This window comes from Oreochromis niloticus, linkage group LG17, assembly GCF_001858045.2.
Source record: "Oreochromis niloticus isolate F11D_XX linkage group LG17, O_niloticus_UMD_NMBU, whole genome shotgun sequence".
Lineage (NCBI taxonomy): Eukaryota > Metazoa > Chordata > Actinopteri > Cichliformes > Cichlidae > Oreochromis > Oreochromis niloticus.
Genome location: NC_031981.2, coordinates 24,230,364 through 24,258,251, shown reverse-complemented (window position 1 = coordinate 24,258,251; position 27,888 = coordinate 24,230,364). Strand labels below are relative to the sequence as shown.

General features: G+C 41.4%; 1 protein-coding gene across 1 annotated transcript; it reads right to left on the bottom strand.

Annotated features, from left to right (window-relative positions):
• Positions 1–1,896: 1,896 nt before the first annotated feature.
• Positions 1,897–27,687, bottom strand: LOC100710677 (polypyrimidine tract-binding protein 1). The gene is made up of 15 exons (XM_013273549.3): positions 27,491–27,687; positions 22,519–22,552; positions 13,757–13,817; positions 13,093–13,265; positions 12,713–12,859; positions 12,500–12,628; positions 11,843–11,953; positions 11,586–11,763; positions 10,540–10,617; positions 9,957–10,099; positions 8,662–8,695; positions 6,605–6,697; positions 5,678–5,894; positions 5,503–5,580; positions 1,897–5,076 (listed from the first exon to the last, which is right to left on the bottom strand). The coding sequence occupies exons 1-15, from the start codon at positions 27,496–27,498 to the stop codon at positions 4,944–4,946; spliced, it is 1,617 nt and encodes a 538-aa protein (XP_013129003.1). The 5' UTR covers positions 27,499–27,687; the 3' UTR covers positions 1,897–4,943.
• Between the last annotated feature and the right edge of the window lie 201 nt (positions 27,688–27,888).

Below are 27,888 nucleotides of genomic sequence, written 5' to 3'. Positions count from 1 at the left end.
CACTTTTCTACTCTGGGCACTCAAAGCACTTTATACAACTTGTCTCATTCGCCCATTCATACAAGAACTTTTTTCCTATGCTATTCTTATGCAAGTACTTTCTAGCGATCTCACACATATAGACGACCAACTTGGGTTTAGTATCTTGTCCAAGCATATTTGCCATACACACTGGAGCAGATGGGGACCAAACCGCCAACCTTCCAATTAGTAGGTGACCTGCTCTACCTCCTGAGCCACAGCCAATTACTCTAAACCAGGGGTGTCAAACATACGGCCCGCAGAACACATCCTGCCTGCAAGATTATTTCACATATCAATTACTATCTGGCCCATCAGTATGCGAGTATGGAGTAATTTGATCCATTTCTCCCCCAAAAATACCTGATATACTGCTTCGTCTGACCACAGTACACGTTTCCACTGTATGATGGTCCATCCCAGATGCCTCCAAGCCCAGAGAAGTCGACGGCGCTTCTGCACACTGTTATCATAGGGCTTCCTTTTGGCACGGGACAGTTTTAACTGGCATTTATGGATGCAACTACGCACATGAGAAAAGTTTGCTAAAGTAGACTTGAGCCCATGTGGTGATATCACTTATAGATGAATGACAATTCTTGACGCAGTGCTGCCTGAGGGATCGGAGATAACAGTTGGGCGCAAGCCTAAGCTGAACTTGTTCTTTACACACTGAAATTCCTCCAGATTCCTTGAATCTTTTAATTACGTTATGCACTGTTTAAGGTGAAATATCCAAATCTCTTCCTGAATATTGCTTTTACACATTTCAATAATTTTCCTCACGCATTTGTTGGCAAACTGGCGATCCTCGGCCCATCTTTGCTCCTAAAGGACTAGATGTTTCTTGAATGCTGCTTTTGTACCAAATCATAGTTACAATCACCTGTTACAAATCACATCATTATTTAACCAATTTACCTGATTACTAGAGCTAAATTGCTCCTATCCCAACCTTTTTTTGGAATGTGTTGCAGGTCTGAATGACAGGAAAGGATGTACAGTTACAAATGAAATGAAGTTGACCAGGCAAAACTTTTTTTTTTAATTTGTGTTTACCATACTGTTCCAACTTTTTCTGATATGTATTTGTATTTAGAGTTTTTTCTTTGCTGCATAATTCCATGCATCTTGCTTCACATCCATCTTCACTATGTATCTACTATGTAGAAAGCAGTAAAAATAAAGGTCAGCTGTTTAAGGTTTGTATAGTGGAATAGTTTGAACTATTGTAATGCAGTTTTCCTTTGCATAAATCTTCCTTTAGTCTTAATCAGAATAATGTGCACACTGCTCTACAATTCCTATCAGCCATTTCTTATATCAAAAGTATATTTATTTTTCCTTCAGCCTCCTCTCATTTATTTGAATTGCCACGCGGTTTTCAGAGAGAAATGCGTGAAGCCTGCTCTAACTGTTTTTGAGCCACTAATGTTGTGCTCTTGGCATAATGGTTGTTTTTACTGAAGTGAACTGGCTGAATCTTTGTATTTGAATTTAAGTGTATTATTAATGGTGACGTTGCAGTAACTTCCCCAAATGAGACGGTCTCATAGAATATAAAATAAAATACAACTTATTTTCTTATATTTTACTGCATTGATCCAGTGTAACCCAGTAACCTCCTGCCTGTTTAAGTAAAAAAAAAAAAAATTAGAAACACCAAGTTACCTTGGATCAGACTAAATTCTGGTTGGCAGTGCAATCAGAAGTCATATCATCAATAAACACTCATTAAAAAGCTCTGATCAGCCATGGCTAACAACAATGTCATCAAACAAAGTGTTTAACATGAACAAACAACTCTACGCACACAAGACTTGTGAAAGACACTGATATAAACCGCACTGATGACAGATAACAAAGGCCTAGAGGTTTAGATTAAAAAGTGATTTAATCTTTCTTTTAGACACAAACAATGTAAGGCTCAGAACCGATTTCACACTTTAATCAAAATATACAGATTTCATCAGATAGAAAACTGACAATCGCCCTTTAGACACTGAACTGTGGTATAAAACGTGTATGTACAGCTGAATGCCCCTCCCTCCTGTTACTGACTGACTGGTCCCATTCCCACCTCACCTGACCAGGTTTTGTGATGCATTCCAGTCACCTGTGGGATCTGTCCCAACGGAAAGGCTGCGGTTTCAGATTAAAGGGAACTGTGTCCTAATGTGTCTCCCAGCCTCCATGTAGTGATGAACAGCATGCAGCACGTCTATCAGTTTGACAGATGAAGGTCCCTGACACTGTGGTAACAGCAGCCAGGTTCAGGTCAGACTTGCACCTCACATAATCAGAAAGGTTTGTGTGAACTGCAATGAGCTGGTTTATCACAACCCTGAACTGCACATCACAGTCTGATAGTGGAAGAAAACGGACAGTTTAAGTTGATCAATCACCAATACAAACACCCTCTGTTCAGTGAACATGTGTCTTCATTATTTGAGTTGGTTTTTTAGGAGCTCAGACTTCTCTTGCTAATAATACGCACATGAGTATTTTAATGAGTAAGAATTAAAGCCATTTGAAAAGTTAAATGAAAGAAGATGGTAAAAAGTTTTTTTTTTTTAAGTACATGAGGGTTTGGTTGTTATCGCTGACATGTCTCAGAGTCATGTGCCTATCTGTTACATATAGCTGTGAATTTTAGAAACTGTCTCAAATTCCTCGCACAGCCATACAAACTCTGAAATCACAATGTGCAGGGACCTCGTAAGATTTACCTTTAGCCCCTTTTCCATTAGATCGACTTGCCAGGGTTTTCTATTAGGTGATAGTTCCTAATACCAGGTACTAAAATAGTACCTACTTGGCAGGGATTCCAAGGGATCCGAGCATGTACTAAATGTTATGTCAGACTGCATGCCACTGACTGGTGGGTCAGTGCCGTCATTTCATTTGATGAGTCATGAGACCGTCTCGTTCACAAAAATTTAAACGGCCACTTTTGAAACCCAGCAACGAGTGAAATAGCTACAAAAAAACCAATGTCGTGGTTCCGAGTCTGACAAAAGGCCACAGACTAAGCAGCAGGTATATCGTTGCCTCGACTGCCACCTTTGTTGCAGCGTTCGTGTCGCATACTAATTACGTCACAGGGCCTTGAGAGGGGTTGCTATAACAACAATGACGCATGTTAGGTGGTACTGGATTGTAATGGACAACCAGTCGATCCGAGTCGGGTTGTGGCGAGTCGGTAGGTAGGTACAAATGGAGAAGGGGTTTTTGTCATGTCCAAATTCAGGTGCAACATGGCTACAGTTTATTTGTTTGACTCTGAAATGACCCGCCCACCCGCACCTTTGGTCTGGGTATGTAGGGAGGGAGTAAACTGGGACACAATCACCATTTTCTCCTCACCTAGTGACAAAGTGAACACACAAACCCTCCAAGCTCTACTGAAGGCACCACAATGAACCTGTTTAAATGAACCATGGTCAGTGAAGAATCTTTGTCTTTTTGAAGTTCAGTTGAACATCTGAGCAGCTGGAATGAGAAAATAACAATATTCATATTAAGACAAACAGATCAAACCAGCATTTTGTGGTTTCGGAGGACTGTGGGCTTCCTCCCTACCAAACTGTCACATCAGTACACAGAGAAATTAATGCCTGATTACAACTCAGTGCTGCGTCCAAGGCACTCCAAACATCTGGTTTTGCAATTAAGAAATGAATAAAAACATTCCGCATTCTCACAGGAAAATAAGAAAGCTGAAACCAGCTTGCAGTCTTTCTGTAGTCCATAAAACCAGAAACCTGAGGCAGACATATTTGTTTGCATCCTGAAGGCCATTTTTGGTTTCAGCTGTAGTGGATCACAAACTTATAAATAAAACCATCCAGAGAGGCGACACACAAGACAACCTGACCAGATTCACCAACTAGACAAAACATTTGTCTGCACGCCGTGAAAGGCCGAGCTCACAGAGGCACCCAAAAAAACTAAAACAAAAACAGTTATATCAGGAATGATTAAAATATTGCTACAACATTTGATTAACACATGATTGCAAACACAGAAATAAAGAAGTCAAAAAGAAAAACAATGCATTTAGGACTAAAGACCCAACAAACCTGCTAAAAGACAATCAGTTCATGTTTCACACTACAGTAACACAGTGGTACAAAACACTAGAGACAGAAAACGCAGATATATCTGTAATACAGCTCATTAACAGTAAACCTTTTCAACTGTAAACCTCCTCTTTCTCTTAAACATGACATAGTCACGGTCATTCACACTCCAGGAATAAGGCACAGGGATCATGTGAAGGTCTAGCCAGGCTTCTCTTTACGGGGCCAGACTTGGACCTGCAGGCCTGAGCGGACATCTGACCTCTGATCGTTTACAAGCAGAGCTGGAACTTTTAAAGGGAGAGCTAAAAAAGGAACAGGGCCACCTGTAAAACTTGGGCTAATTTAAGATCAAAGTAAAAGTCTGAATCTGAAAAACGTAACATCTTTGGATAAGAAGGCTGACTTTAATCCCTCAGTGTGGGAACAAAGCCCAAAAGCAAGGTAAAAGGTAACAACTTTGCTGTCTGAATTCTGACTAACCGAAGAACTCCGGCTTTATCCCAGAAAGCCTGAACAGGTCAGAACTATAACTTTATTCTCTAGTTTATAAAATTTGAGAGAATAAAGTCAGATTTCTCCTTGAGAGACCTTAATTCTGTCAGAAGGCAAAGAACCGAAATACTTATTTAAAAAAAAAAAAAAAAAAAAAAAAAAAGCATAATGATGATAATAATAATAATAATAATAATAATAATAATAATAATAATAATAATTATAATAATAATTATAATAATTTAACATTAATCCAGACTTTACTGTGTTTTCTACAGACATGTGGTGGAATGATTGGAGTGTGGTAGATACTGTCGTGCTGACTCTGAGGATTCAGATGGTGGCTCAGATTGAGGATTTGGAGAAGGAGACTCGCAGGTGGTGGTTCTCTCCCAAATCATGGTTGTGGAATTCTATGAGGGACTCGATGGCCTCCTCCACAGAGCCCACCTGGATTAGAGCCATTTTATGGTCCTTCCTGTATGGGAAATGAACAAGAGCGTCCATTCAGACTGTTATAAGGCAAAGCAACAACAGGACATTCAGGGGAAGGATGAATAGTACCGCACACACTGAACAAGCTGCTTGGACACTCCAAGAGGAGCCTAAAAGACTGAAGGAGATTTTGGTCTTTGACTGCAAGGGGAGCACAAAGTCCACTACCAAACCCATTTACTGACTGGCCAGCAATTACAGGCCATTTAGGAAATAAATAGGAGCAAACATCAGCCGCCACAATGTGGTTTCACAACATGTTCCTGAAAACAAGGACTTATGCTAATATGCTAATCAAACAGATTAACATGACGAGACAGACAGAAGGGGATGCAGGGCTTTTTTAAATGGATGACACAAATCAATAGCCATAAGTTTAAGAAGCTGAGACAGTAAACGAGCGACTTACTGGAAGAATTTGAAGGCTTTGACCACGGCTCCTGAGCTGGCAAACAGCATCTTCAGATCATCTTCCACCACAGAAGGGCTACAAACACAAGCAAAGTAGATTTGAGGAATGCAGTTTTTTTTCCCCATTTTGGGGTCAGTGCACCCCTCAGTTCGGAGTAAGCTGAAGGACTTACGGAATGTTGGAAAGGTGTAAGGTGGCAGAAGGCGGGAAGATGTTGGAATAATTCTTGGAGCCGGGCTTCTTGAAGCGGTGCAAGGGGGAGTTGCTGTAGTCTTTGGTCAGGCCCTGGTCCTCGTGCCCTTCGCGAGGAAGCTGAACGCTCGTGTGTTTGGACAGAGTGATGCGCACAGGCTTCCCGTGCAGCCGCTGGCCATTCAGGTGGCTCATGGCTGTGCAAACACAAACACAGCCTTTTACAGCCTGAGTCGAGTTCTTCTGGTCTCCTTTTAGAGACACTGTTCCAATGCAGATTTTTAGCAAGCTCTTATAGAATATGAACGCTCCTCATCTCTTCCTTTTTGTTTTAGTCTGGAGTCAAGATGAACTGTGACTTTATAATGAAGCACATTTGCTTAACCTAATGCTCACGACACAACATTTCAGATGTTGAATAAACTTTACGTTTCAATTCAGGAATGTGTTTTGTTGCCAAGATGAGGTTGAGAGTCGTGAGCACAGACGTGATTTACAATCATCACCTTGTATCAGTACCAATTTATCAGACTGTCAGCAATAGCCAGTTCTTCTTTAATGTGTTAAAATTGGGCAGGTAAAAAGACCTTAGTGAATCAGGAGAGGGCCTAATTAATGGCTTAGAGTAATGTCTACAAAATACCAACAACCCACAAGGTGCTCCCAGTCAATGGTGCACCAGCAGAGGTATGAGGGGTATTAGTCTTGTAGACTCCAGACTAAGAACGTTTTTTATGGTAGATGAAGGACCACTGTGACAATCCGGGCTCATCACAGTGATTTCAACTCAGAAGATGCAGAAACAACATATTTTTAGACATTTCTGCAACACTCATGCAGCAGCACTTTAACTCTTTTAATACTTGGACTTTGAACACCTGAGAATCACACATGTGCAGAGTGTTACCTAGCTGAGCCTGTGTGCTGTCAGACATCTGAACCAGAGCGTTTTCTTTCTTGTTGAACAGAATCTTCACTCTCATGACATCTCCATAGACACCTTAAATAAAGAGGAACAGGTTATTTGGCACACAGGAAATAGGAAAGCAACCCTCCCCGCCACCAAGCCCTACAGGAAGATGTGTATTATATTGGACTGACTGGAGCCTGCCAGGTGACTGACCCTCTGTCTCAATGCTCAAATATGGCTTTTGCAAAATGTGTTTGAAGGGCTGCATACAAACCCCAGAAGTGAGGGGAGCAGCAGCAGCAAACATGACTAAAGGAACTTACAAATGTGTGAACTCAGCAGAAATTCCTGAATGGTTAAATACAGGAAAATTCAAGTGAGGAAATTAAGGGTCAGAGGGAAAAAACCCAAAACAAAACCAAAACAAACACAAACAAAAATGTGTAGGAGCTATGAATTATGGGACAAAAACTAAATAAATAAAATAATAAAACAAAAGCACTGATTGAGCACTGAGGACATGCAAAATGAAACCCCAGCATGCAAAATTAAAAAACAGACAATCAAATGACAAGACACAATAAATGCAGCTCCTCAGAGTGTTAGGCCCAAACTAAAAATTACATTTTTAAAGAATTAAAGCAAATATTTCCTTTCAAACTTTCTGACTCCAACTGGATGATAACTGTGTGCTCAGAGCACATGGACAAGTGCTGCCTTTCAAACTTTAAGAGCTGGACCCTGAACTTGAGAACCACAAGACACATTAGCAAAGTGTTTCCTGTTGTGTTGGAAATTCCCATTACTGCTAAAATGTCCTAGTCCTAGAAAACAGAAGAGTACCCTCAGCTGATGGCTGTCTCTTGGGCGATTTTCTTATGAAACTGTAAAAAATGTTGCAAATCTCAAAAATATGACAAGTTCTTTGCAGAGTGTTCTGGCTAAATACAAGAATTACTTATCTGCAGAGAGTAAAACTACAGCCTGTCCACACACCAGTTCACATAAAGCGCTTAAAAATGCAACATTAGTAATGTTCCAACTCTTATTACCGCAGACTTCTTTTCAGCGTTCAGTTCTGTCTTTCATTGGCTGCATATCTATTTCACTGCTTTTTTTTAAGCATTTCAGACCACAACTTAGTCACAAATCCCCAGGACTGAGCTGCCACACTGGACACTCATTTTTTGAACAGACTAGTATGTATATAGCTTGTATAGCTCCTTTCACACAAAGAAATAAAGTGCTTTGAGAGCTCAGATTGAGTTGGACCACTTGGTAAGTTATTGCTAGAAGTTGTAGACTACTGCCAGGTAAAGTCAGTTACAAAGAGGGTGCTGTACCAAAATAAAGTGTCTCATGATCTTCCACATTTGGTGGTCTATTTGCATCGATCCTGGTCTTCAGTTTACCCCAAAACATTTAAATGGGATTAAAGTTAAGGCTTTGTGTAGGCCAGTCAATAACTTTACTTTGGCTCTTCACCGAGAGTGACGCATGTTTTAGGTTGTTGTCATGTTGAAAGACAAATTAACAAAACAGATTCAGATTCTTTCAAAATCTTCAAATATCCTTCTTTATCGATGAGATTTTCAGTTCCAGACGTACTGAAGCGTCTCCACATCATAATACTCCCCCCACTGTTTCATCGTGGGGACAGTGTCCTTTAGGTTGTATACGTTCTTTTTCCAAACATAAGCAGTGTGTAGTCTCATCTCATCTGACCAAAGGATGCACTTCCTGAAAATTAGAAGAGGCTTTAAAAGCCTCTACTGCTATTCAGTTTCTACTTGGTAAGAAATGAAGGGTTCTGTACAAACATGACCTTGTTTTTGCAAGAAAACCACTGAGGAAAAGCTGCAAATATTGTGAAAATTTCAATTCAACACACAAAATCTGACAAGACCAGTACACACTATTTTTCATTAAACCAAAAATAATGAAAAAGAGGGAAAACAAACAAACAGAAACCAGAATTTAAAAAAAAAAATTAAATAAATCAGAACAACCATGTGGTACTGATAATTCAAAATAAGAAGCTAGTAATAACATACCGAAGAGAATAAAGAGGCAGTGGGGCGTAACTCTCTTTAAAGACAGCAGAGAAGGCAGCGGAGGGACAGGACAGGTAAAGGTGGGAGGGCAGGACAGGTGCAGGGTCCGAGGTGTTTCCATGGCAACAAATTAAAGGGGAAAAAAGACAGGTGCAGGGTCAATCAGAAGGTTAATTACCTTTGGAGGAGGGATCACATACAGATAATGTCAATATGAGAACAACATTTTTACATGAGTGCACAGGTGTGTGTGTGTGTGTGGGGTAGGGGAGGGGTCATGACAGACTTTAATATGAAAAAATTTCCCGAATCGAAGGCAAAACCCATCTGTGAGCAAAATATCAGTGTCAGAGGAAAAGAACAAACATGAAGTCAACCTGTTTAATGATGAGAATTCAGAAAGATTTCCCATCATCTACCAGACTGAGGTGCACCGCTCTGTTACTGGGGATTTCTGCTGCAATGGCAAATCTACAAATCTACAACATTGCTATGCTGTAAGCGCAGGGAGTATCTGACCTGCAGCTACCTGCAATGTCACTAAAGGTCAGGTCAGCACAGTGACTGGCCTATTCAGTACCATGGATTCATCCTTGCAGTACTTTGATGCACGTGACTGCTGCTACACATACTTAAGAATGTGACGACTGCTTTTAAATGGATATTAAAGACAGAGTGTCTGTATAGACAATGTTTAACCCCTTCCATTAGATTGGGAACATCCCTAACAGTGACACTCTGTTGGGGATGTTGGACTGTTAAGAACTTGCTTGACAATAGTCACATGTTTTCTATTTGGGCATATGAACCAGAGGGTGTGAGCTCCACATGCCCAAGATCCTAATCTGATCAAAGATGGACTGGAGTGGGAGGCAAACCCACCGTCAGCATCCTGATGAGCCAACACTGCAGACTGGTGCATGTACAGCACTAGGCAGGTAGGTTTAATGTTGTGGCTCAGCAATCCATCAGCTTCACACTGATCACAGTGGGAGTGCAGAGGCCTGTATGCTGCTCACAGCTGTGGACTATGTGGTCCACTTCCACTCACTGATTCAAACATGAAGAACTTTAAAACCCCAACAAGGTCCAGGTGGAACAGAGCACTGAAAACACATTACATCTCAATCCATGTCCAAAATACTGGATGTTCAGACCAACTGAAGCTTTAGAAAACAAAACCCTCTGAAAAACATGCAGGCTAGTCCAAAGCTGTAGCAAAACTGGTTACATCAGTGCAGGTTAGATACAATCAGATGCATGAATTAACAGCCTGTAGGGAGACAATCACTAACCTCAGGGTTGAGATTGCTGACCAGCAAGACAGAGTGCCCAGCAGGGATTGGAGGGAATCCCAATCTGGTGGCCCCAGGGAGGGACAGAGAGGCCAGGGCTCCGGGCAGAGCGGGGACCGCAAGGCCTGGATAGGGGGAGGACACTGGGAGGGTTGAGACAAGTAAACAAAAATCTGAAAACTGCCAGAGATGCATCACACAACACACATTCATAGACTAAGGCTTCAACACTTCTGGTATGTGGAGAACAAATGATAATTGCAGATGAACTGATATGGAAAATATTTGCATCCCTTAATTAAATCATGAGACTAAACTTCCTCAGGTGCAGAGGAAGGAGGGAATGCAACAGGTTTCCCATGCACACTGATCCTAAACCTAACCATTATTTCCACACTGACAGGGAGGATTCTATGCGTTCCCTAAGGATAAGCAACTGAAAACCATCTAAAGGCTTCATCACAATAACTCAGCTGCTGGGTCTGTCTGCAGTTGCAAAGGTCATTCTCGAAAAATAAGGTGATCACTTTTCAAAGTGTGTGTCATCTAACAGACATCCTTCTCTCTTAGCACTGACACTCACCAGCAGGCTGCAGGGTGAAGGCTGGTGGGAAAGCGTGGGTGGCTCCAGCGTATGGAGCAGCAGAGATGATGCCTGGAGCTGCAGACAAGGAACACCAGTTGGATTTCAACTCCGCGAGGTAGCGAGACTCCACCACAAATCAATCATACAATTTTTAACCAGGATATGTCCTTCAATGCACATATTAAACAAATATTTATGACTGCTTTTTTCCATTTGTGCAGTATCTCTAAAATTAGAAACATCCTGTCTCAGAGTGATGCTCTGAAATTAATGATGCATAATAATGCATAGTAACACATTTATTACGTCTCATTGTTATCAGGATATCCTAAAAACTCCCTGAAAAGCCTTCAGTTGATCCAAAATGCTGCAGCAAGAGAACTGACAGGGACTGTATTGGCCGCGCTTCATTGGCTCCCTGTTAAATCCAGAATTTAAAATCCTGCTCCTCACATACAAGGTCTTGAACAATCAGGCCCCATCTTATCTTAAAGACCTTATACTATGGTATCACTCCAGCGCTCAGCCTGCAGGTTTACTTGTGGTTCCTAGAGTATTTAAAAAGTAGAATGGGAGGCAGAGCCTTCAGTTTCCAATTTGGAGACAGACACCCTCTCTACTTTTAGGTTAGGCTTAACGCACTATATAAATAAAACTGAACTGAATTGATTTACTGGACTTTAAATCAATTTAGGTTATTACAGACAACTAGAATGATAATTTCAGCTCAGTAGTTTTATTCCTGCCATCTAGAGTAGCATTGCATGACTCACAGTTTGGTAATTGATCTTGTTTTGAGTTTCTGCTCATTTCACTGACTGAAACGAGCTTCGCACTGAGAGCATTCTGATGCCCTTTTGACTCACATGTCATGTCTGCAGTGTCTCTGTGTGTGTCAGAGAACAGGGGACACCCTCTCAAAACAACTTCCATACTAAATCAGTCCCTTTCTCAGTTCCACTGGTGTACTACTTTGTTCTCTTCTGCATCACAGTTTTTGAGCACAGCTGTAGTGATGTTACATCAGTATGGTGGGATCTTACTAAAGGCTGTAGCCATGGCCGTATGTTCCATGGTGGGCTGGCCGTCTCCAGTGGGAAGGTCTGGTCTGGTGAAGTCTCGGCTCTTCTCGTTGTTGTATTTGACGTTGAGACTGGTGAGTTTGGAGAAGCTGATCCTCAGAGTACAGCAGCCATTATAGATGTTCTGACCGTCCAGAGACTGAAACAGCGCAGCAGTAACACTCGTCACTGACCCATTTAGTAGAAGCGAGAAAAGCACTGGGAACCATCATGCTCACCAGTTTGGCCGCCTGGGCTGAGGCGCCGTCCGAATACTGCAGCAGAGCCTGGAACTGATTGTTCTTTGTGAAGATGATGATCCTTAGCACGGTGCCAAACTTTGAGAAGATCTGAGGACCAAACAGCAGCTTAGTTTAGTCACTAAATAAACCAAATCCAACAGGCACAACACAACGTCACGCTCAGCTCTTCCCCACAGATCAGCTGATCACCATACAGTCTACACACCAAACTGCCAAATCTCATTTATGTTGTTTTAGCCTGCCAAGAGTTGCTGCACATCTGCAAGCCTCTTGCTAACCAACCTGTACTGCAGGTCATCATTTATGCTGCATCTGGTTTAATCAGGTTCACGTGTGTTGCTGCTCTGTTTTGTGCTGAGTGTTGCTCGGATTATCTTCTCTTTTCCTGCTAAAGTAATTTGTTACTTAACTACTTCTTAGCAGAACTGACAGCATGTCATTAGTGCTAACACCTGATGCTGGAGTAAAACGGGTAGAGTGAAGCACAGAAAAGGTGCGTGTTTAACTGCTCTTTTATTATGGATGAACTTTAGAACGGTCGGTTCACAACAGTTATTCTCCATCTGTCATGGCTTTGACCAAAGCAGTGATCTACATGCATGCACGCACACTGCTGTGGTGCACTACGGATACCTGGCACAGGGCGTCCAGGGTAACGGGATAGATGAGGTTCTCCACCACCACCCTCAGTACTGTGCTCGGAGCCACCGCCGCCGTGTCCACGTGAGATGAACTCAGAGCCCGAAGAGCTGCCTGAGCCCTCTGAGAGAGAAGGGGGGGGCGGGTGTCAACAAGGTGTTAACAGAGGGAAGGAGCTGTTAAGGCGCTAACAGTAGTGTGTGTTACCTCCTGGTTTGGGGAGTTGTCAGTCTTGAGCTCCTTGTGGTTGGAAAACTGTACATAGACTGGATGGTGCCTGATGATCGGCACCATGGTGGAGTAATAACCCACCAGGTTCTGAGCTGCTTCCTCTGAGTTCATCTCTAAAAAGGCCTAAGAAGAGACAAGAGACACAGAACAGGTAAGAAGCAGCTGCTCATGATGCAGTTCCTCGGCGCACAGATCTGTCGACCCGAGAGTCTTAGTTTTGATCAGTGTCTCTTCGTACATGTAAAAATCACATCTCAATTTGAGACGTGACAGAGCTAAGTTATGGTATCTGGATCCTGTGAACTATGGATGGAAAAGAAAAACACTCTCACAGGACGTGTGTACAGTGTGTGTACCTGGTTCTTGGCTTTGAGCATCAGCAGGTTGGTGACGTCTCCAAAAGGCACGCCGAGGCTGATCACCTCCGCCTCTGTGATGTCGCTGGGAAGCTTGCGGATGTGGATGACCCTGGATGGCACGCTGGGGCCTCTTATGTCACCTTTGAACTTTTTGCTGTCGTTGCCATTGGCTACAGAGGAGAGGAAACAGTTTTTTATTGAATGAATCAAAGCAGAGGCAGGAGTCCTGGTGCTGAACACTCCCATCAGTTTGTGGTGTTTCAAACTGCTGATTCTTTCTCTGTCTTTATCATCCGCCTGTAAACCAGCAGGAAACCATTTCTGTCCAATATTTTTTACGTTTTTTTATTTTTTATTTTTAAATAGTATTTGTATGAGATTAATGGATATTTTGATCTGTTCTTTCAGAGTGCAGACAGTTTGTCTGAAAATCTGAATAATTATTTTCCTGATAGTTTTAAATACACATTTTCACTCCTGGACTCTAGAGGAGCTTTGTGTCATTCATAGTTAGGAATCTTAAGTCATCTTACACTATGAACCCCTTACTTCATCCCATGTCTGGAAAAAAAGTATAACTCAAAACTCAATAAGCTAATATTTTCCTTTAAAAGTGGTGCATTGACACAAACACCTTCGCGTGTGCAGAGTGGGTTCTGACCTGTGGTGCTCATGATATAAGGGTTGCTGGAGACGCTGGAGAAAAGTTCGTCAGATCCTCTCTGAAACAACAGAAGCACTTCAGTTTGACCTCTTCTCCTCAGTCAGCGTGCACCTCATTTATACATGACAGGAAAGAATTAGGATACCAAACAAGAAGTGATGCCTTTGCATTTTTGACAGGGACAGACGAGAGAAGAAGATTTCATGAAAAGCAGTGAATGAATCCGTCCCAAACATGTGAAAAGCTCTCGCCTGCATGAGATCCAGTTTTTGCTCTTCATTAGCCAAACTTTAGAACAGTTCTGTGATTAAACTGCAGTTCCACACAAGTGAGGTTGAATGGCTTTAATTATAAAGACATCTCACAATCAAACCAAAAAAATTAGAGGATTCAAACACACAGTATGTTTACAACTGTTGGGATTATCATACATCTCAAGTTAAACCAAGTGCTGCCTCTCTTAGATGTAATCCAAGCCTTCCTGGACAACAGCTGGTTAGCACGAGAGCACACAAACCGCAGCTGCTGCATTTAATTTATGCGCTTCCTCTTCCGTTTACTGGCTCTGCAAAACAGCCATGCACCGACTTTTGGGATAAACCTAGTATTCATATCATTATCAGTGCATTCATGTGCAAAAACCTAAATCTTCTGAGAGTCCCGGTACCAGGGCTTTATTTACAAATATCTCCTTGTTGATGATGACGATGATGATGAGGAGAAATACTTACAACAGTTGCAATAAAAATAATAAAATAAATGAAAATATACATAAAAATATTAAAAATATATAAAATAATAGTCGTTGTATTTAGCAGATGGCTACAGCGTATTATAGAAGGTAATGACATATTTGTTTTCCTCTTTGTAAAACTGCCTAAACACAAAACAACTTACACAGGAAGTAAAACTATTTGCTAACATGTGACCCAAGCTGGCTCAGTGAAGTCCACATCCAGGTTTGTTAAAACCTGCTTTCCTCTGCACAACCCTGAGCTATACCTGACATCATCCAGCCTGGGGCAGGTTCTGGGCTGCACTTCCACTGACTTCCTGTTTTAGGTTTAAACAATGTGATCAGACAGCTACTTCTTTATCCTTTGCTCCAACTCTACACCGTGACATTAAGCTCTGCTGACAGGCTCAGAGTCTGATCCAAAAGTCGTTTAGTCCCCCTGCTGTGTAACTGATTGATCGATTAACAGTTTGATTGTTTTTTTTCCAGGTCCCAGTGGGTACAACATTTACAGCAAAAGGCAAAGGGAAGAAAACTACACAACTTGTAGAAAATAAGCAGAGTTTGAGGGGTACACAGTAATGCTGCTGCCACTAGATGTCAATAAAGAAACAGTCTATAGTGACCGTGCCTTAGTCTTAGAAAGCAAAACAAGATGAATGGTAAACACACCTTTCTGCTGTAGGTCTTATTCACCCAGTCACACACAATCATACAGCACCATTAACTATGCCTAAGCACTTTCTAACACACAATAAAAGACATGCTAAGCTCAATCGTCGCCCTTTCTAACACACAATGCTGTCACGCTATTATCACTTGCTGCCTGGATGACTGTAACTCCCTATACTTTGGTATTGAACAGTCATCTTTTCACCACTTGAAGTTACTCCAGAATGCAGTAGCTCGGCCCTTAACAGGTGTTCAAATGCATGAACACATCACCCCGGTCCTGTCGTCCCTTCACTTGCTTCCTGTACGTTTTAGTATTGATTTTAAGGTTTTATTGCCTACTTTTAAAGCTTGGCACCTGGGTATCTGTTTGAGCTGCTTCACATTCACACCGCTGTAAGAGCTCTCAGGTCATCTAACCAGGTGCTCTTATGCAAACCTAAAACCAGATTAAAACAGAGGTGATGGAGCTTTTACAGCAATAGCACCAGACCTATAGAAACAACCTTCCTCTCCCTATCCACACAGTTCAGACAGTACACACATTTAAATCATCATCGTTGGCATTTGGCAGCAGTTCGACATCCCCATACACGATTGTATTTTATTTTCTGATTTTATTTTCATTTTTTGTTTTTATTTCTATTCTTTTTTTTTAAAAAATTTTTTTATTTCATCTTATCTATTTCATTTTATTTCAGGGGCAGCACAGTGGCACGGTGGTTAGCACTGTTGCCTCACAGCAAGAAGGTCCTATATACTTTTTAACGTACAGCACTTTGGTCAACTTTGTTGTTTAAAACATGTTATATAAATACAGTCACCTTGACTTGAACTTTGAGCCAGAAAAACCAACACTGAAAGCTGGTTACAACAACAACAACCACCACCACCGCCGCACTCACGGTGACAGATTTAACTGCTCACTGCCTGCAATTTAAAATTGACCACAGGGCTGGCTACAACCGTGACGTCACACTGCTCAGTTCTGAAACCTCCGAATTTCAATCTTTATTTGCTCGGATGAGTTCTTCACACTCTGGGCTCTCTCCTTACTTCAGCTACAGTTCCCACTGCTCTGTATAGTCAGCACCCTGCAGCCTCTAAATGTATCTAATCCACTAATCCACCATCAACGCTCAATATTCCATCTGTGACCTGTTCAGCCTGCAATAATTATTCTTTTATCCAACTACAGTCTGCTAGCCACTGTGCTATGATAACAGATGGCTAATGTCGCCATCATGTAATTGCTAACAGTAAACAGCTAATGTTACCATATGTGTCAGCCAGGTTAACATTTATGAAGACCGTTTAATACTCCAGTGTTACTGAAACAGGACCTTTACTGACCTCTGAACTTTCTCCTGAAGTCCTGTTCATTGTTATGAACGTTAACTACTCCAGCTGTTAGTGAGGACGAGCTGTGTCTGTCTCTGAAGTTGTGTTTCAACTGGAAGAGGTAAAGACAGCACGGCTGGTATAGATGTTGTTCCAAATCAGGACCTTAATTCAATATTAAATGTAAAGTAGTTTTTACGCAACACTTTAAATTCTTTAAAGAACCTTTAATTTGCACAAAGTGCATGTAGTTACAATAAACACATTAGCAGTTACAAGTTACCTTTATCACAAAACATCTGAAGCACTCCAACTCCTGGTTTCACAGATTTAGAGCTTTTCAGTTGCCTAAAGTTCTGTAAACTGTATTTTTGTGACTGCTTGTAACAGGCAGGTTTTTATTCAGCTGCCTTGAACACAGAAACCTGGAAAATAAGTTTTTCAGTGTTGTAAGAAATGCAGATGGGGTGTGGAACATGACCTGTGGGGATTTAACATGTACTTATTAAATGGACTGGTTCTTATATAGCGCTTTTCTAGCACTTTTCACAACTTGCCTCATTCACATCCATTTATACAAGCACTTTCTATCATTCACACACATTGACACCTAGCATGAGCAGTGTCGTAAGCAGATTTACTGCCCCCCAAAATAAGTTTCTGATATTGCCAGAATCTTTCCTCATACATGAGCCCAAGCAGGAGGTCACAAATTCTTCACAAATTTGTTGACAACTTCGTGATCAGATGAATAATAAAAAGCTGCAGAAACCTGAGCCCTGCTCTGTCTCCTGTGCCACCCCATCCAGCCCCTCTATCACCATCTCCATCTGTTGTCTGACAGATGCCGACTGCCAGCCTGACCCATAACTGAGGAGCAAAACAAAAGAGCTATAGCTGTGCACATCCACACAGACATCTGGTTTTGACAGACCGTTACAGTCAAACCACAACTCTGTTTATCCACATGTAATTACAGAGGACCTGCTGCTTCCTCTGGAGCCATACTGCAAATGGAATAAACTCAGGGAAAGCTCATCACTAATGTACAGAGCAGAGTTTGGATGATCATTATGTGCCCACCTGTAATCCATTTAGACTGAGGGGGAGTCGTTTTTGTCTTAGTTATGTGCCTGCCAGTGATTAACGCAATGACTGACTCACCCCAAAAACACTTCTAGAAGAGGAGGATGAAGTACAAGAGAAGAAAGAAGGTGACAAAGACAACGCAGACAAAAAAGACAAAGGGGATGATGACAACGCATTAAGACAACGTTAAAGCCATAGGTCTTCCTCTCATCCATCACTCAAATTCCGCTAATGCACATTACTCTACATTGAGTCATTAGGAAAAGTACATTTTTCTCCATGATGGAATGTGGTTAGAATGGCCCAAGAGTTGATGACAAAGTCATAGAAGATGACAAAAGTCATAGAAGCACTAGAAACTGCCTGTAACCAGGTAGGACAAATAGCTGACTCTCCCTCCAAGGCGTTCGTAAGGAAGTCGCTTGGCTTTAAAGGGTGTTCTTCTTCACAGTCGCCGAGTGCTCAAACATCCCAGAACACAGATAATCAGCCAAACGTCAGGAAGTATCCCACATCATACAGCATTCCAAAACAAGGATCCCAATGTAGTATTCCCCTCTGATTGTAGTGGACGTTCAACACAAACACAGCCAGTGTTGGCTTTGTGGTAACTGGCTTTACAAAACCTAAAACCCCAGCTGAGCCCCTTTTCCATTAGTACCTACTCGGATCGACTCGCTGTGGTTTTCAGGGTTTTTCATTAGGTCATAGTACCTGGTCCATGGTACTAAAATAGTACCTGCATTTTTCTCAGGGATGAAGAAAAATGCAGAACCCCATGTGATGAAAAGTCACAGCAGCAGGTACATTATCGCCTCCACATCCACCTTTGTTGTAGAATTCGTGTCGCAGACTAATGACATCACAGGAAACTCAGACATGCTGCTATAACAATGACCATGCACATTAGGTGGTACAAGACTGTAATGGGAAACCAGTCGATCCAAGTAGGCACTAATGGAAAAAGGGCTTTGGAGATAGAAGGTATCATCACAGTGGTTCTCAGCTTTCTTCATTAAGAAAGCTGAACCCATCTGCCATGTTTTCTCCTTCAGGCTCTGAGTGTTCATATAAAACGGGGTATTTCACATACCATGCAATTCTGCACAAAAAGAATGCAGCCATTAGAGCTCTGACTAGATGCATTTAAACATTACAGCTTGATGCCCCACAGCCTAATAAAGGAGACATGGTAATTGTCTGAAACAGATCACAATTAAAGAAATGTGATTGATTGACGATAAATACCACGATTAGGTTGCTTCGCTGCAATTCCAGCAGTATGAAGGTTTTTGCTAGATTCTGCTAGAATACGTGCAATACCAGCTCAGTATGGTTTTAAATGACTTGCCTGAAGCCAGAGAAAGAAACAGGAGAGCTGTAATCATCAAAGAACCTCCTTCCTTCTCAGATCTCCTCCTGCTCTTAGATCGCAGCTATTTGTTACCTTCATGTGATTTTGGCTTAGATTCTAGCTTGTATCGACAAACACACTGAACGTGACTGCCAAACAGTGACCTGAGGAATGTGAGTATTGGCTGCTGAGATGTGACACACATTCACAACGGTGATCATTACTTTTTCAGTAACAGAAACCTTAGTAAAGCACAACTAGAATCGCATAAACTCAAGCTACGACTTTATTTGGGTGGGATCGTGCAAACAGTGGTCCAAAGAAAAATCTGAATATATATAAAAAGTAATAGGACTGCAACGATTCATCAAGTAATTCTAATATAAAAAAAATTACAAATAAAAATTCAGCAAAATTCTTTGCTCTGTTGTCACCATGGAAACATGAACGCGAGCATTTCACCCATATTTGCGATTAAAAACAGACCTGCAATACAAACGTATTTAAGAACACCGTGTGAAAATAAAGTCTGATAACATTAAGCCTAAAGTTTTAAACACGCACACAGAAGAGCAAAGAGGCGGAGCCGTTACCGAGACAGGAGCTCAAGATGAGTGAAAGAAAATGCGTCCAAAAACAGCAGCGCTGTTCCTGTAACCACCATTAAAACCTTTACTGGGAAAAAGCTGGATCAACAAACTCCAAAAAACACTGTTTGTTTTACACAGAGTCAAATCGGCAGTATGCCTCCAGAAGTTGTACTAAAATATGCAGATCAACTGACGGCAGCCATTCTTTTATGATGTCAGAAACTCTTCCAAGAACACAGAGTAAAGGTTAATTTTTATGCCTTAAGATATATATGAAATCTACACCATTTTATTTGACTGTACTTGACATCATTTATATATGTTTTGCATTTTATGAAAATAGTTTCTTTAAAAATTTTAATTTTAATATGACATGTAAATACAATCAAGGCTTTTTTTAGTTGTTTTGTTAAATAGAGATGTTGGTTGCAGACTTTAAAACATTCCAGTTTCTAAAATGGAAACAAATTAACAGTTTTATTCTGAAAGACCTGTGGTATTTCTCTTCTGAATATTTATTATTGCTGATTAATAAGACAGAAGTATTTCTTACCCGGTTAATTGATGGAATAATCAGTAGATTACAGAATTATTAAAATAATAGATAGCTTCAGCCCTAAAACATAAAAAAATAAAATGTGTAAAATAGAAAATGAGCGCAATGTTTAATTAGCACCTTGATTAGTTTTGATTAGTACCTTAAATGGCCTGAATAAGAATAAGGATGCGTTTATGTATAAAGTAGTGTTGACGAGGGGAACTAGTGCCGATGCTGTCAGGGGGGCCTTTTCCATTAGTACCTATTCGGATCGGGTCGGCACGGGTCGACTTGATTTTTAGGGTGTTCCATTAGGTGGTAGTATCTGTATGAATCAATGAATTAAGCAAGTTGTATAAAGCCTTTCAGTGCTCAAGAGTAGAAAAGCGCTATATAAGAACCAGTCCATTTAATAAGTACATTTCCAGGTTTGCATGTTCAAGGCAGCTGAATAAAAACCTGCCTGTTATTATGCACAATAAGGATGAGTACTTCACATCTACTGCTTAAAAATAAATGTCTCTGATGCCGCTATAATATCATGTTCTATTATTCATTGTGCTCCTTTACAAATGAAAAGCAGCAGTCATGTACCTGAGGACTTGTTGTAATCTGACACACGGCTTCAATGCCAGAAAAGTCAGAGAGATCAAGCAGCATTCCAGTTTAATGACTGAATACAGACCTGCTGAACAGCAGGCAGTCACCGTTTAAGACATTTGTGCTTACAGTGTACTAGCCAATCCCTAAAGCCGAGGGAGGCACTTCCCTTTAGACCAACTTATTTTAAACCTAGACAATGTTAAGGTTTTAAGAAGCTAAAGGAAGATTCTTGTTAAAGAAATCTGTGAATTATGTTATAGTAAGTTATTGACACTGCTGGGTTATGAAGAATATGGGGAGTATTTTATTAACACCAATATTAATAGTGAAAATTATTACATAGAAAGAACTCTAGCATAGAAAAAGTGCTTGTATGGCTGACTGAGCCATGTTATGCAAGTGCTTTGAGTGCTCAAGTAGAAAAGCACTATATAAGAACCACTTACAATCACGTGCGGCCTATTGATACTACTCTCCAAACATTGGTAAGGACAAAATAATGGTTGTAGCCACTTTTCACACACTGGTAAGCTCATCTTAACACGAAAGCCAGCAGGTATGAGTTTGATATAGGCGTCTGCCAGCTAGCTACTAGAAAATCTGTCATTTGTGCAAACATTGGTAAGGACGACTGAAGGAAGAGCTTCAAACTGTTACTCCATTTTTAAATGATTCATCTAAGAAAACCACTCTTTTAGTTTGGTGTTTGCACTGAAGCTTCAAGGCTATGTTGATGATGCTGTTCCCTTCAAACAACGTCCAGTAATTTACAGATCAGCATTCGTGTTGCCTCATTTACACTTTCACACCATTTTAGTCAGTGAATTCGGCTGCATTTCAAATGTAGTACAGCAGGTCCGTCACAGCACTACTTCTGCTGCAGCACCACACTCCTACAGATTTTAACTGTGGACTTTTTGAGTCCTTGCACTGTGTCTGACCTCATCGGCTGAGAAGCAGAGCATAGAACGTGGACACAAAATCACCTGTGAGAAGCACCTCTGCCATCAAATTAAGAATGAAAAACATTCTGCTGTTTGTGTATTAGTGATTTGGTACTTTGACTATTTTAATATGGGTTCCTAGTTCTTAAATCCCTAATGCTGGAGGACGGCTCTGAGGAGATCTTTTAGCAGTTAGGAAATACAGGGAAATATTGGACATTTCAACATGACGCTTTATCATTGTCCATTTTTCCCATCAGACTGTACATAGGTTAAATCTGGGAGTGTAAAGTTCAAGAAGTTCCAACACATTTCTCACACATAACTGGACCACATGAGCTTTGCCCAGCTGTGAGAGTGTTCTGAGCACAGCTGGTTTAGTCAGTGCTTTTTAGCAACCAACAGCATCTCTGAGTGGACTCAGAGTAGACTTGATTAGGAGTTACAAAAACACTCCGCAGCCCATCTAGAAACTGAAAAGCACTCACTGCAGGAGAGTACTTTCAAAGAAGTGAAAGTTCTGATGTGATGGACTTTTCAACAGTCCACAGGAATGACAGCAAACATCCACAGGATCTTTGCTGAGGGGCTGATTTGTGCAACAGCAGTAGCATGGTGCTTAAGAGTGTATGCATGCATGTGCATGTTGCTGTTGAATAAACTGATTATCCACAGACCAGTTTTGGACTGTACCCGAGGTCAAATTACTGCTGGGCTTTGGGCATTCAACAGACAGACAAGGGAGCCACCTCCACAACGATTAAAGGAGAAAGCTCTGCACTGTTCCAGATGGCAGCATCTCCATCTATTCAGACACTCAGTGATGACACAGCAGCAAACAAAGCAAGAAACCAGACAGAGAGGAAGAGGAGGAGGAAGCAGAGGTGCCTACCTTGGTGCCAACTGTTATATCGTGGTGGACACTGCTGTGAAGAAAAGACAGCGTGTTAGAGGCAGCCAGGGAAAACTCAAACACAGAAAGAGTCTGACTGAGGTATCAAAAAAGAAAAAGAAGGGTGATGATGTTGAAGACTGTGCGGGAGCAGGTGGACAGAAGCCGAGAGAGGCCGAGCAGGCTGCAGCGATCGGCAAGGGACCGATAGCTCGGTGGGTTGGTTTGCCCTGCAGATGGGAAATCTCTATTCAGCACCTGCTTGCCTCAGTGAGCACCTCACCTTTTCCATAAAAACCTCACGGCAACCTCAAGTGTTTTTCACACAAGATCCAAACGGTGGTAAGAGAATGAGGCAGAGGCCATGTCTGAAGCAGACCTTTTCCACAAGCAGCACATGGATATTGGCTCCACGCAGCCTCCGACTGCTATAATAGTTTGGTGACGGTGGAGGTGCTGCCTATTGAGACGCAGCTTTTTGAAGCCAGTCAGAGCCACTTGCACCTCACTGAACTCTCAGGTCAGGGAACCCTGCACCCTCTTTTCCATCACCAACCTGTTTCCTTATGTCAGAGGTCACAGGAGCTGCCACTCAACCCAAAAGCTTGAGAAGTTCTGCTGTTTTTGAAACCAATTTTTGCAGTTGGTCGTTAGAACACCTGAAGCACTTAAGACCCGAAACTTGTGTTTATTGCTTATTCACTATCATCATTTCTCGTTCAGACCAAGTCATTGCAACAAAGTCACGCAGCTCCAGCAACCAACCAGTAAAGGCGGCTGCGAACACGGAGCAGCTGAAGCGTATTGCCAGTCACATGGGATATGGTCACTCAGTACAGGACATACAGGATGCTAATGTGCTCCACAGCTGCTTTATCAACTATGGATATGACTGAAATCCTAGACCAAGTTCAATTAAAACTAAATCAATAAAAAGCTGAGTGATGCTAAAGGATTCACAGTGAACAGATAAAGACATTTTTTCAGTGCCAAAGCAAACCATCAGCTCTTATCAGCAAATAATCAGATAACTAGGCTTTGATAAGCCGGGGATGTGTAGAGAACTGACAGAGAGCACACGCACACACACGCACACACACACACGCACACACACACACGATGCTCCTTCAGTAACAGGAGTGCTGGTATCTTTCTGCCCAACAAGACTAAGCTTTGACTTCAATTCTAGTTCCTGTCTGTCGGGAACATGGTGGCATCCCGACGTCTCTGTTACACAGTCTGCAGAGTCACAGTTATCAGAACAGCTGCTCGTAACAAAAAAAAAAACAAACTAAAAACGCACAGACATTTATCCCAAATCCGTGTGGAGACATCAGCATTGCACTACAATGCATCTGAATACACGGATATTGCCGTGAAAGTCAAGCAATGCCAACAAACTATTAGAGGGCTCTGGAAGGTCTTTAAAAAAATAAAATGTATTTTCTTTGCAAAGAAAATACATTTTATTTTTTATTCATATTTTATTACTATTTTTATTCATTGTTTTTACCTTTTATTTTTTCTCCATATTAATGTTTTGTCTGTTAGCCTCGTCTAACTTTTGCTGACTGGAATTTAAAAAAAAAAAAAGAAGAAGAAAAACAAACAAACAAACAAAAAAAAACAAGTAAACACCCAGGTGCCAACTCACATCCATAAAGGTGTGGTTTTCATAATAGGTGACTAACAATTATTCATTCGATTAATCGAATAAGAAATACTTTTGTCTTATTACTGAGCAATAATAAATATTCAAGAAAAACCCCACAGATCTTTCAAATGACCTGCTCATATGTTTTCATTTTAGAAACTCCAGTGTTTTAATGTCTAGCTGCAACCAACATCTATATTTAACAAAACAAAAAACCCTTGACTGTATTTACATGTCATATTCAAACATTTTTTTTAAAGAAATTGTTTTCATAAATGCAAAAATATATAAATGATGTCAAGTACAGTCAAATAAACTAAGCTTTATATATGCAATCTACACTAAGGCATAAAAATTAACCTTTACTTTGTGTTCTTGGAAGAGTTTCTGACATTAATAGGAGGCAAGTTTTTGGGCTGCTGAAAACGTCCGTTATGATGGTTTAGATGTGGATTAAAATAATAATATAAATAATAATAATAATAATAATAATAATATTTGATGTCCAACCTAACAACCCACAGGTCAGTGGCTCAGTTTTACTAGCCAATGTACATTTTTATTGGCTTGTGAAAAAGAATTTCTATATTTTAAAATATTAATGTATTAATATTAATGTAACTGAATTAATAAAATATTTTACACTATTTCACTTTTAATTTGAAAAATTTTACAAAATGTTACAAAATGTTACGAAGGCCTTGAAATAAATATGGTCTAGTACGCGGTCCCCAACCCCCGGGCCTCGGACCGGTACCGGTCTGTGAGTCGTTTGGTACCGGGCCGCGAGAGTTGAGGCTCAGGTGTGAAATGTATGGTTTTCAGGGTTTTTATCGGTTTTCAGCGTTATTCTGTTATCATTTTTATTGTCAACTCGGTTTTCCTGGGTCTTTTCACGTGTGTTATGAATAAATCTTTTTTTCGGTACCGGTACTAGTTTTATTTTGTTGTATTTATCCGCGACACCTTAAAGGCCGGTCCGTGAAAATATTGTCGGGCATAAACCTGTCCGTGGCGCAAAAAAGGTTGGGGACCGCTGGTCTAGTACACCCCATGTCCCCCTTTAGACTCACCCCTGTTTGCTGCTGGTATGGCTATATGTAAAACAGGACGGCTGGCAACAGCCTTCAGCAGGCTGTATCATTTAAACATGCATCAGACTGAATTAATAGTTCATCTGCATATTTTAATACAGCTTCTGAAGGCATACTGCAGATTTATCTCTGTGTAAAACAGTCTACATTGTAGTTTGTTGATCGGGTGCTTTGATGAAGTGCTCCTGCGAGCTTTTTCCCAGTAAAGGTTTTAATGGTGGTTACAGGAGCGCTGCTGTTTTGGACACTACAAATAAGTTTTTTTTACTCATCGTGAGCGCCCGTCTCGGTAACGGCTCCGGCTCTTGTGTGTGTCTGTTTCTGTTTAAAACTGGAGGCTTAATGTTGTCAGACTTTATTTTCACACGCTGCTGTTAAATACGTTTGTATTGCAGGTCTGTTTTTAATCGCAGATGGGGGTGAAACGCTCGCGTTCTTGTTTCCATGGTGACCACGGCACGCTACAGAGCCGTGCATTAATCGAAGCAAAGAATTTTTTTTAGAATTCTTCGAATTACTCGATAAATTATATTCCAATTCAAGAAATTATTTAGTGTAAAAATAAACATTTTTTTTTTTTAAAAACACTACTATAAAGCACACAGTGCACTGAACAGCAGTTTGACTTTCTCACACACAGGTACTATATCTACATCCTTTCTGCTGCCGCTTTGACTTATCAACATGGACTGCAGGCTATACTCCAAACAAGACTTGTTGGTGTTGTTCACCACCCTCCCCACAAACACACACACACACACACACACACACACTTCCATCCAGTATGCTCAAGTTCTTCACTTTCCCCTTACAGTATATGTTTGCCTGTAGACAGAGGTGAGTTTACGTAATTGTGGAACTGAATCATCGGGTGCAAGTCAAAGGAAACCTGTCCTTTTAACCCCACAGCTTTTTGGAGGAAATGTACAAACAATGGGTCAATCTCAAAAATAAAGGTTTGCTGAACAGACCTACCCAAAGACGCCTCGATATGAAAATGAATAAATGACACAAAGAGCTTGGAAAAAAACAAACCAAAAAAAAAAAAAAACGAGTTTTACACACTAAGGTATGGCCCAGAGCAAGTGAAAACCGGCTGGTCAGGCTGAGGCCCACACCACTGTGTTCACTGAAGAGCAGCTAAAAGAGGAGCCCTCAGGGCAGGGATGAGTCCTGACGAAGCACAAATATTCCATCAGGACCGTGAATGCTCCACAGCCCCCTGACTGAAGCTGAAATGACACGCATTATATTATGAGTCGACACAGCTACCAGTGTGATCAACGCTAATAACGCTGCTAATTTTCCCCGTCAGTCCACACAGTTTAACAGCAGCAGGCTTACAGGCCTCACATTCCCTCCCTCCACCAACAAAGCTGCTTTCTCCTATTCACCATCACTGCAACTGAACTCTATGTCAAAAACAGCCACTTTTAGGCCCTTTCCCTAATCCAGCAGACTATAGCAGGACACCATCTACACTTGAGCACACACTCAAAACAAAGTCACCCCCAGAAAACAACACACGCACACTCCTGATGGCGACTTCTATGAGTGTGTTACCGCTTTTAAAAATGCACTCCAGATGAAACATGACAATTAGGAGTTTCACTGCAGTCCTCTCTCTCTCTCTCTCTCTCACACACACACACACACACACACACACACACACACTTACTTTACAGTACAGTTTCCGCATTTAAAGGATCAGAGGGCCAGCTCCATATTTCGGGACACACGACACAAGTGAAGCTACTTTATTAATTTATGCTTTTATTCGTTTTTTAAATTTTAACTGTTTCACGTGAACGACTGCCTGGCAAAATAAACCAGAATGGGCGTGAGCCTCTAACCTCTGTGCTCTGGTTACTTCTCACCGCTTATGTATCCTATACATATCACCAACAACCTTCCAAAACGTCCCCGAGCAGAGCCTCAGCGGGTAACCGGCTCGCGCGTCAGTGCGGCCGTGATGTGGGACTTTGGAGAAGAGAGGTAGGTGCCGCCAGAGCACGGCCCACCGTGAGCTAACAGCACAGCTAACTGTGCTAGCCTCGCTTCCTGCTCCCAGCACAAAACCCACTTCGACGACTACTCCGCGACAGCAGGAGCGCTCCGTGCACACTACAGCACCTCCGACACACCCCGGTGCTCCCGGGTTTCCATGAAAGAGCAGAAATGACATTTAAGCGGAGTGTCACCGTGAGACTGTGGAATAACTCACCCGTCCATTGCACAACACGGAACTACAGAGCAACAGGTCCCAACAGCAGCCAGCAGGGACCCCGAGCACCGCCGCTTTAAACGGACAAGATGGCGTCCGTCGTGAGGACTCGCTAATTGGACAGCTCGCAAAACTGGTGGGCGTTCATGGGCAAAAACGTACGTTGATTGGCTGGTTGGACCCAAAATACAACAACAAAGAAGAGCTATTCCAGCAAAGATTTGTTATGAGTAAGATACACGCATTCACGGGAAAAAGCGGATACACATTTTACTCTGTGAAAGTGGGCGTTGTCCCGACAAAACAAACTGATTATATGTCTGAAAGGGCACCTCAACACTTTTATATTTGATTTTGAATCTGCAACATCAATGACAAAACATTTAAAAAAAATTGAG

Excerpts from the sequence above, each read along its gene's own strand:
- LOC100710677 (XM_013273549.3), bottom strand. Across the intron at positions 13,818-22,518 it reads ATATAACAGTTGGCACCAAG|AGAGGATCTGACGAACTTTT; the intron begins GTAGGCACCTCT and ends CTGTTGTTTCAG. Across the intron at positions 13,266-13,756 it reads TTATATCATGAGCACCACAG|CCAATGGCAACGACAGCAAA; the intron begins GTCAGAACCCAC and ends TCTCCTCTGTAG.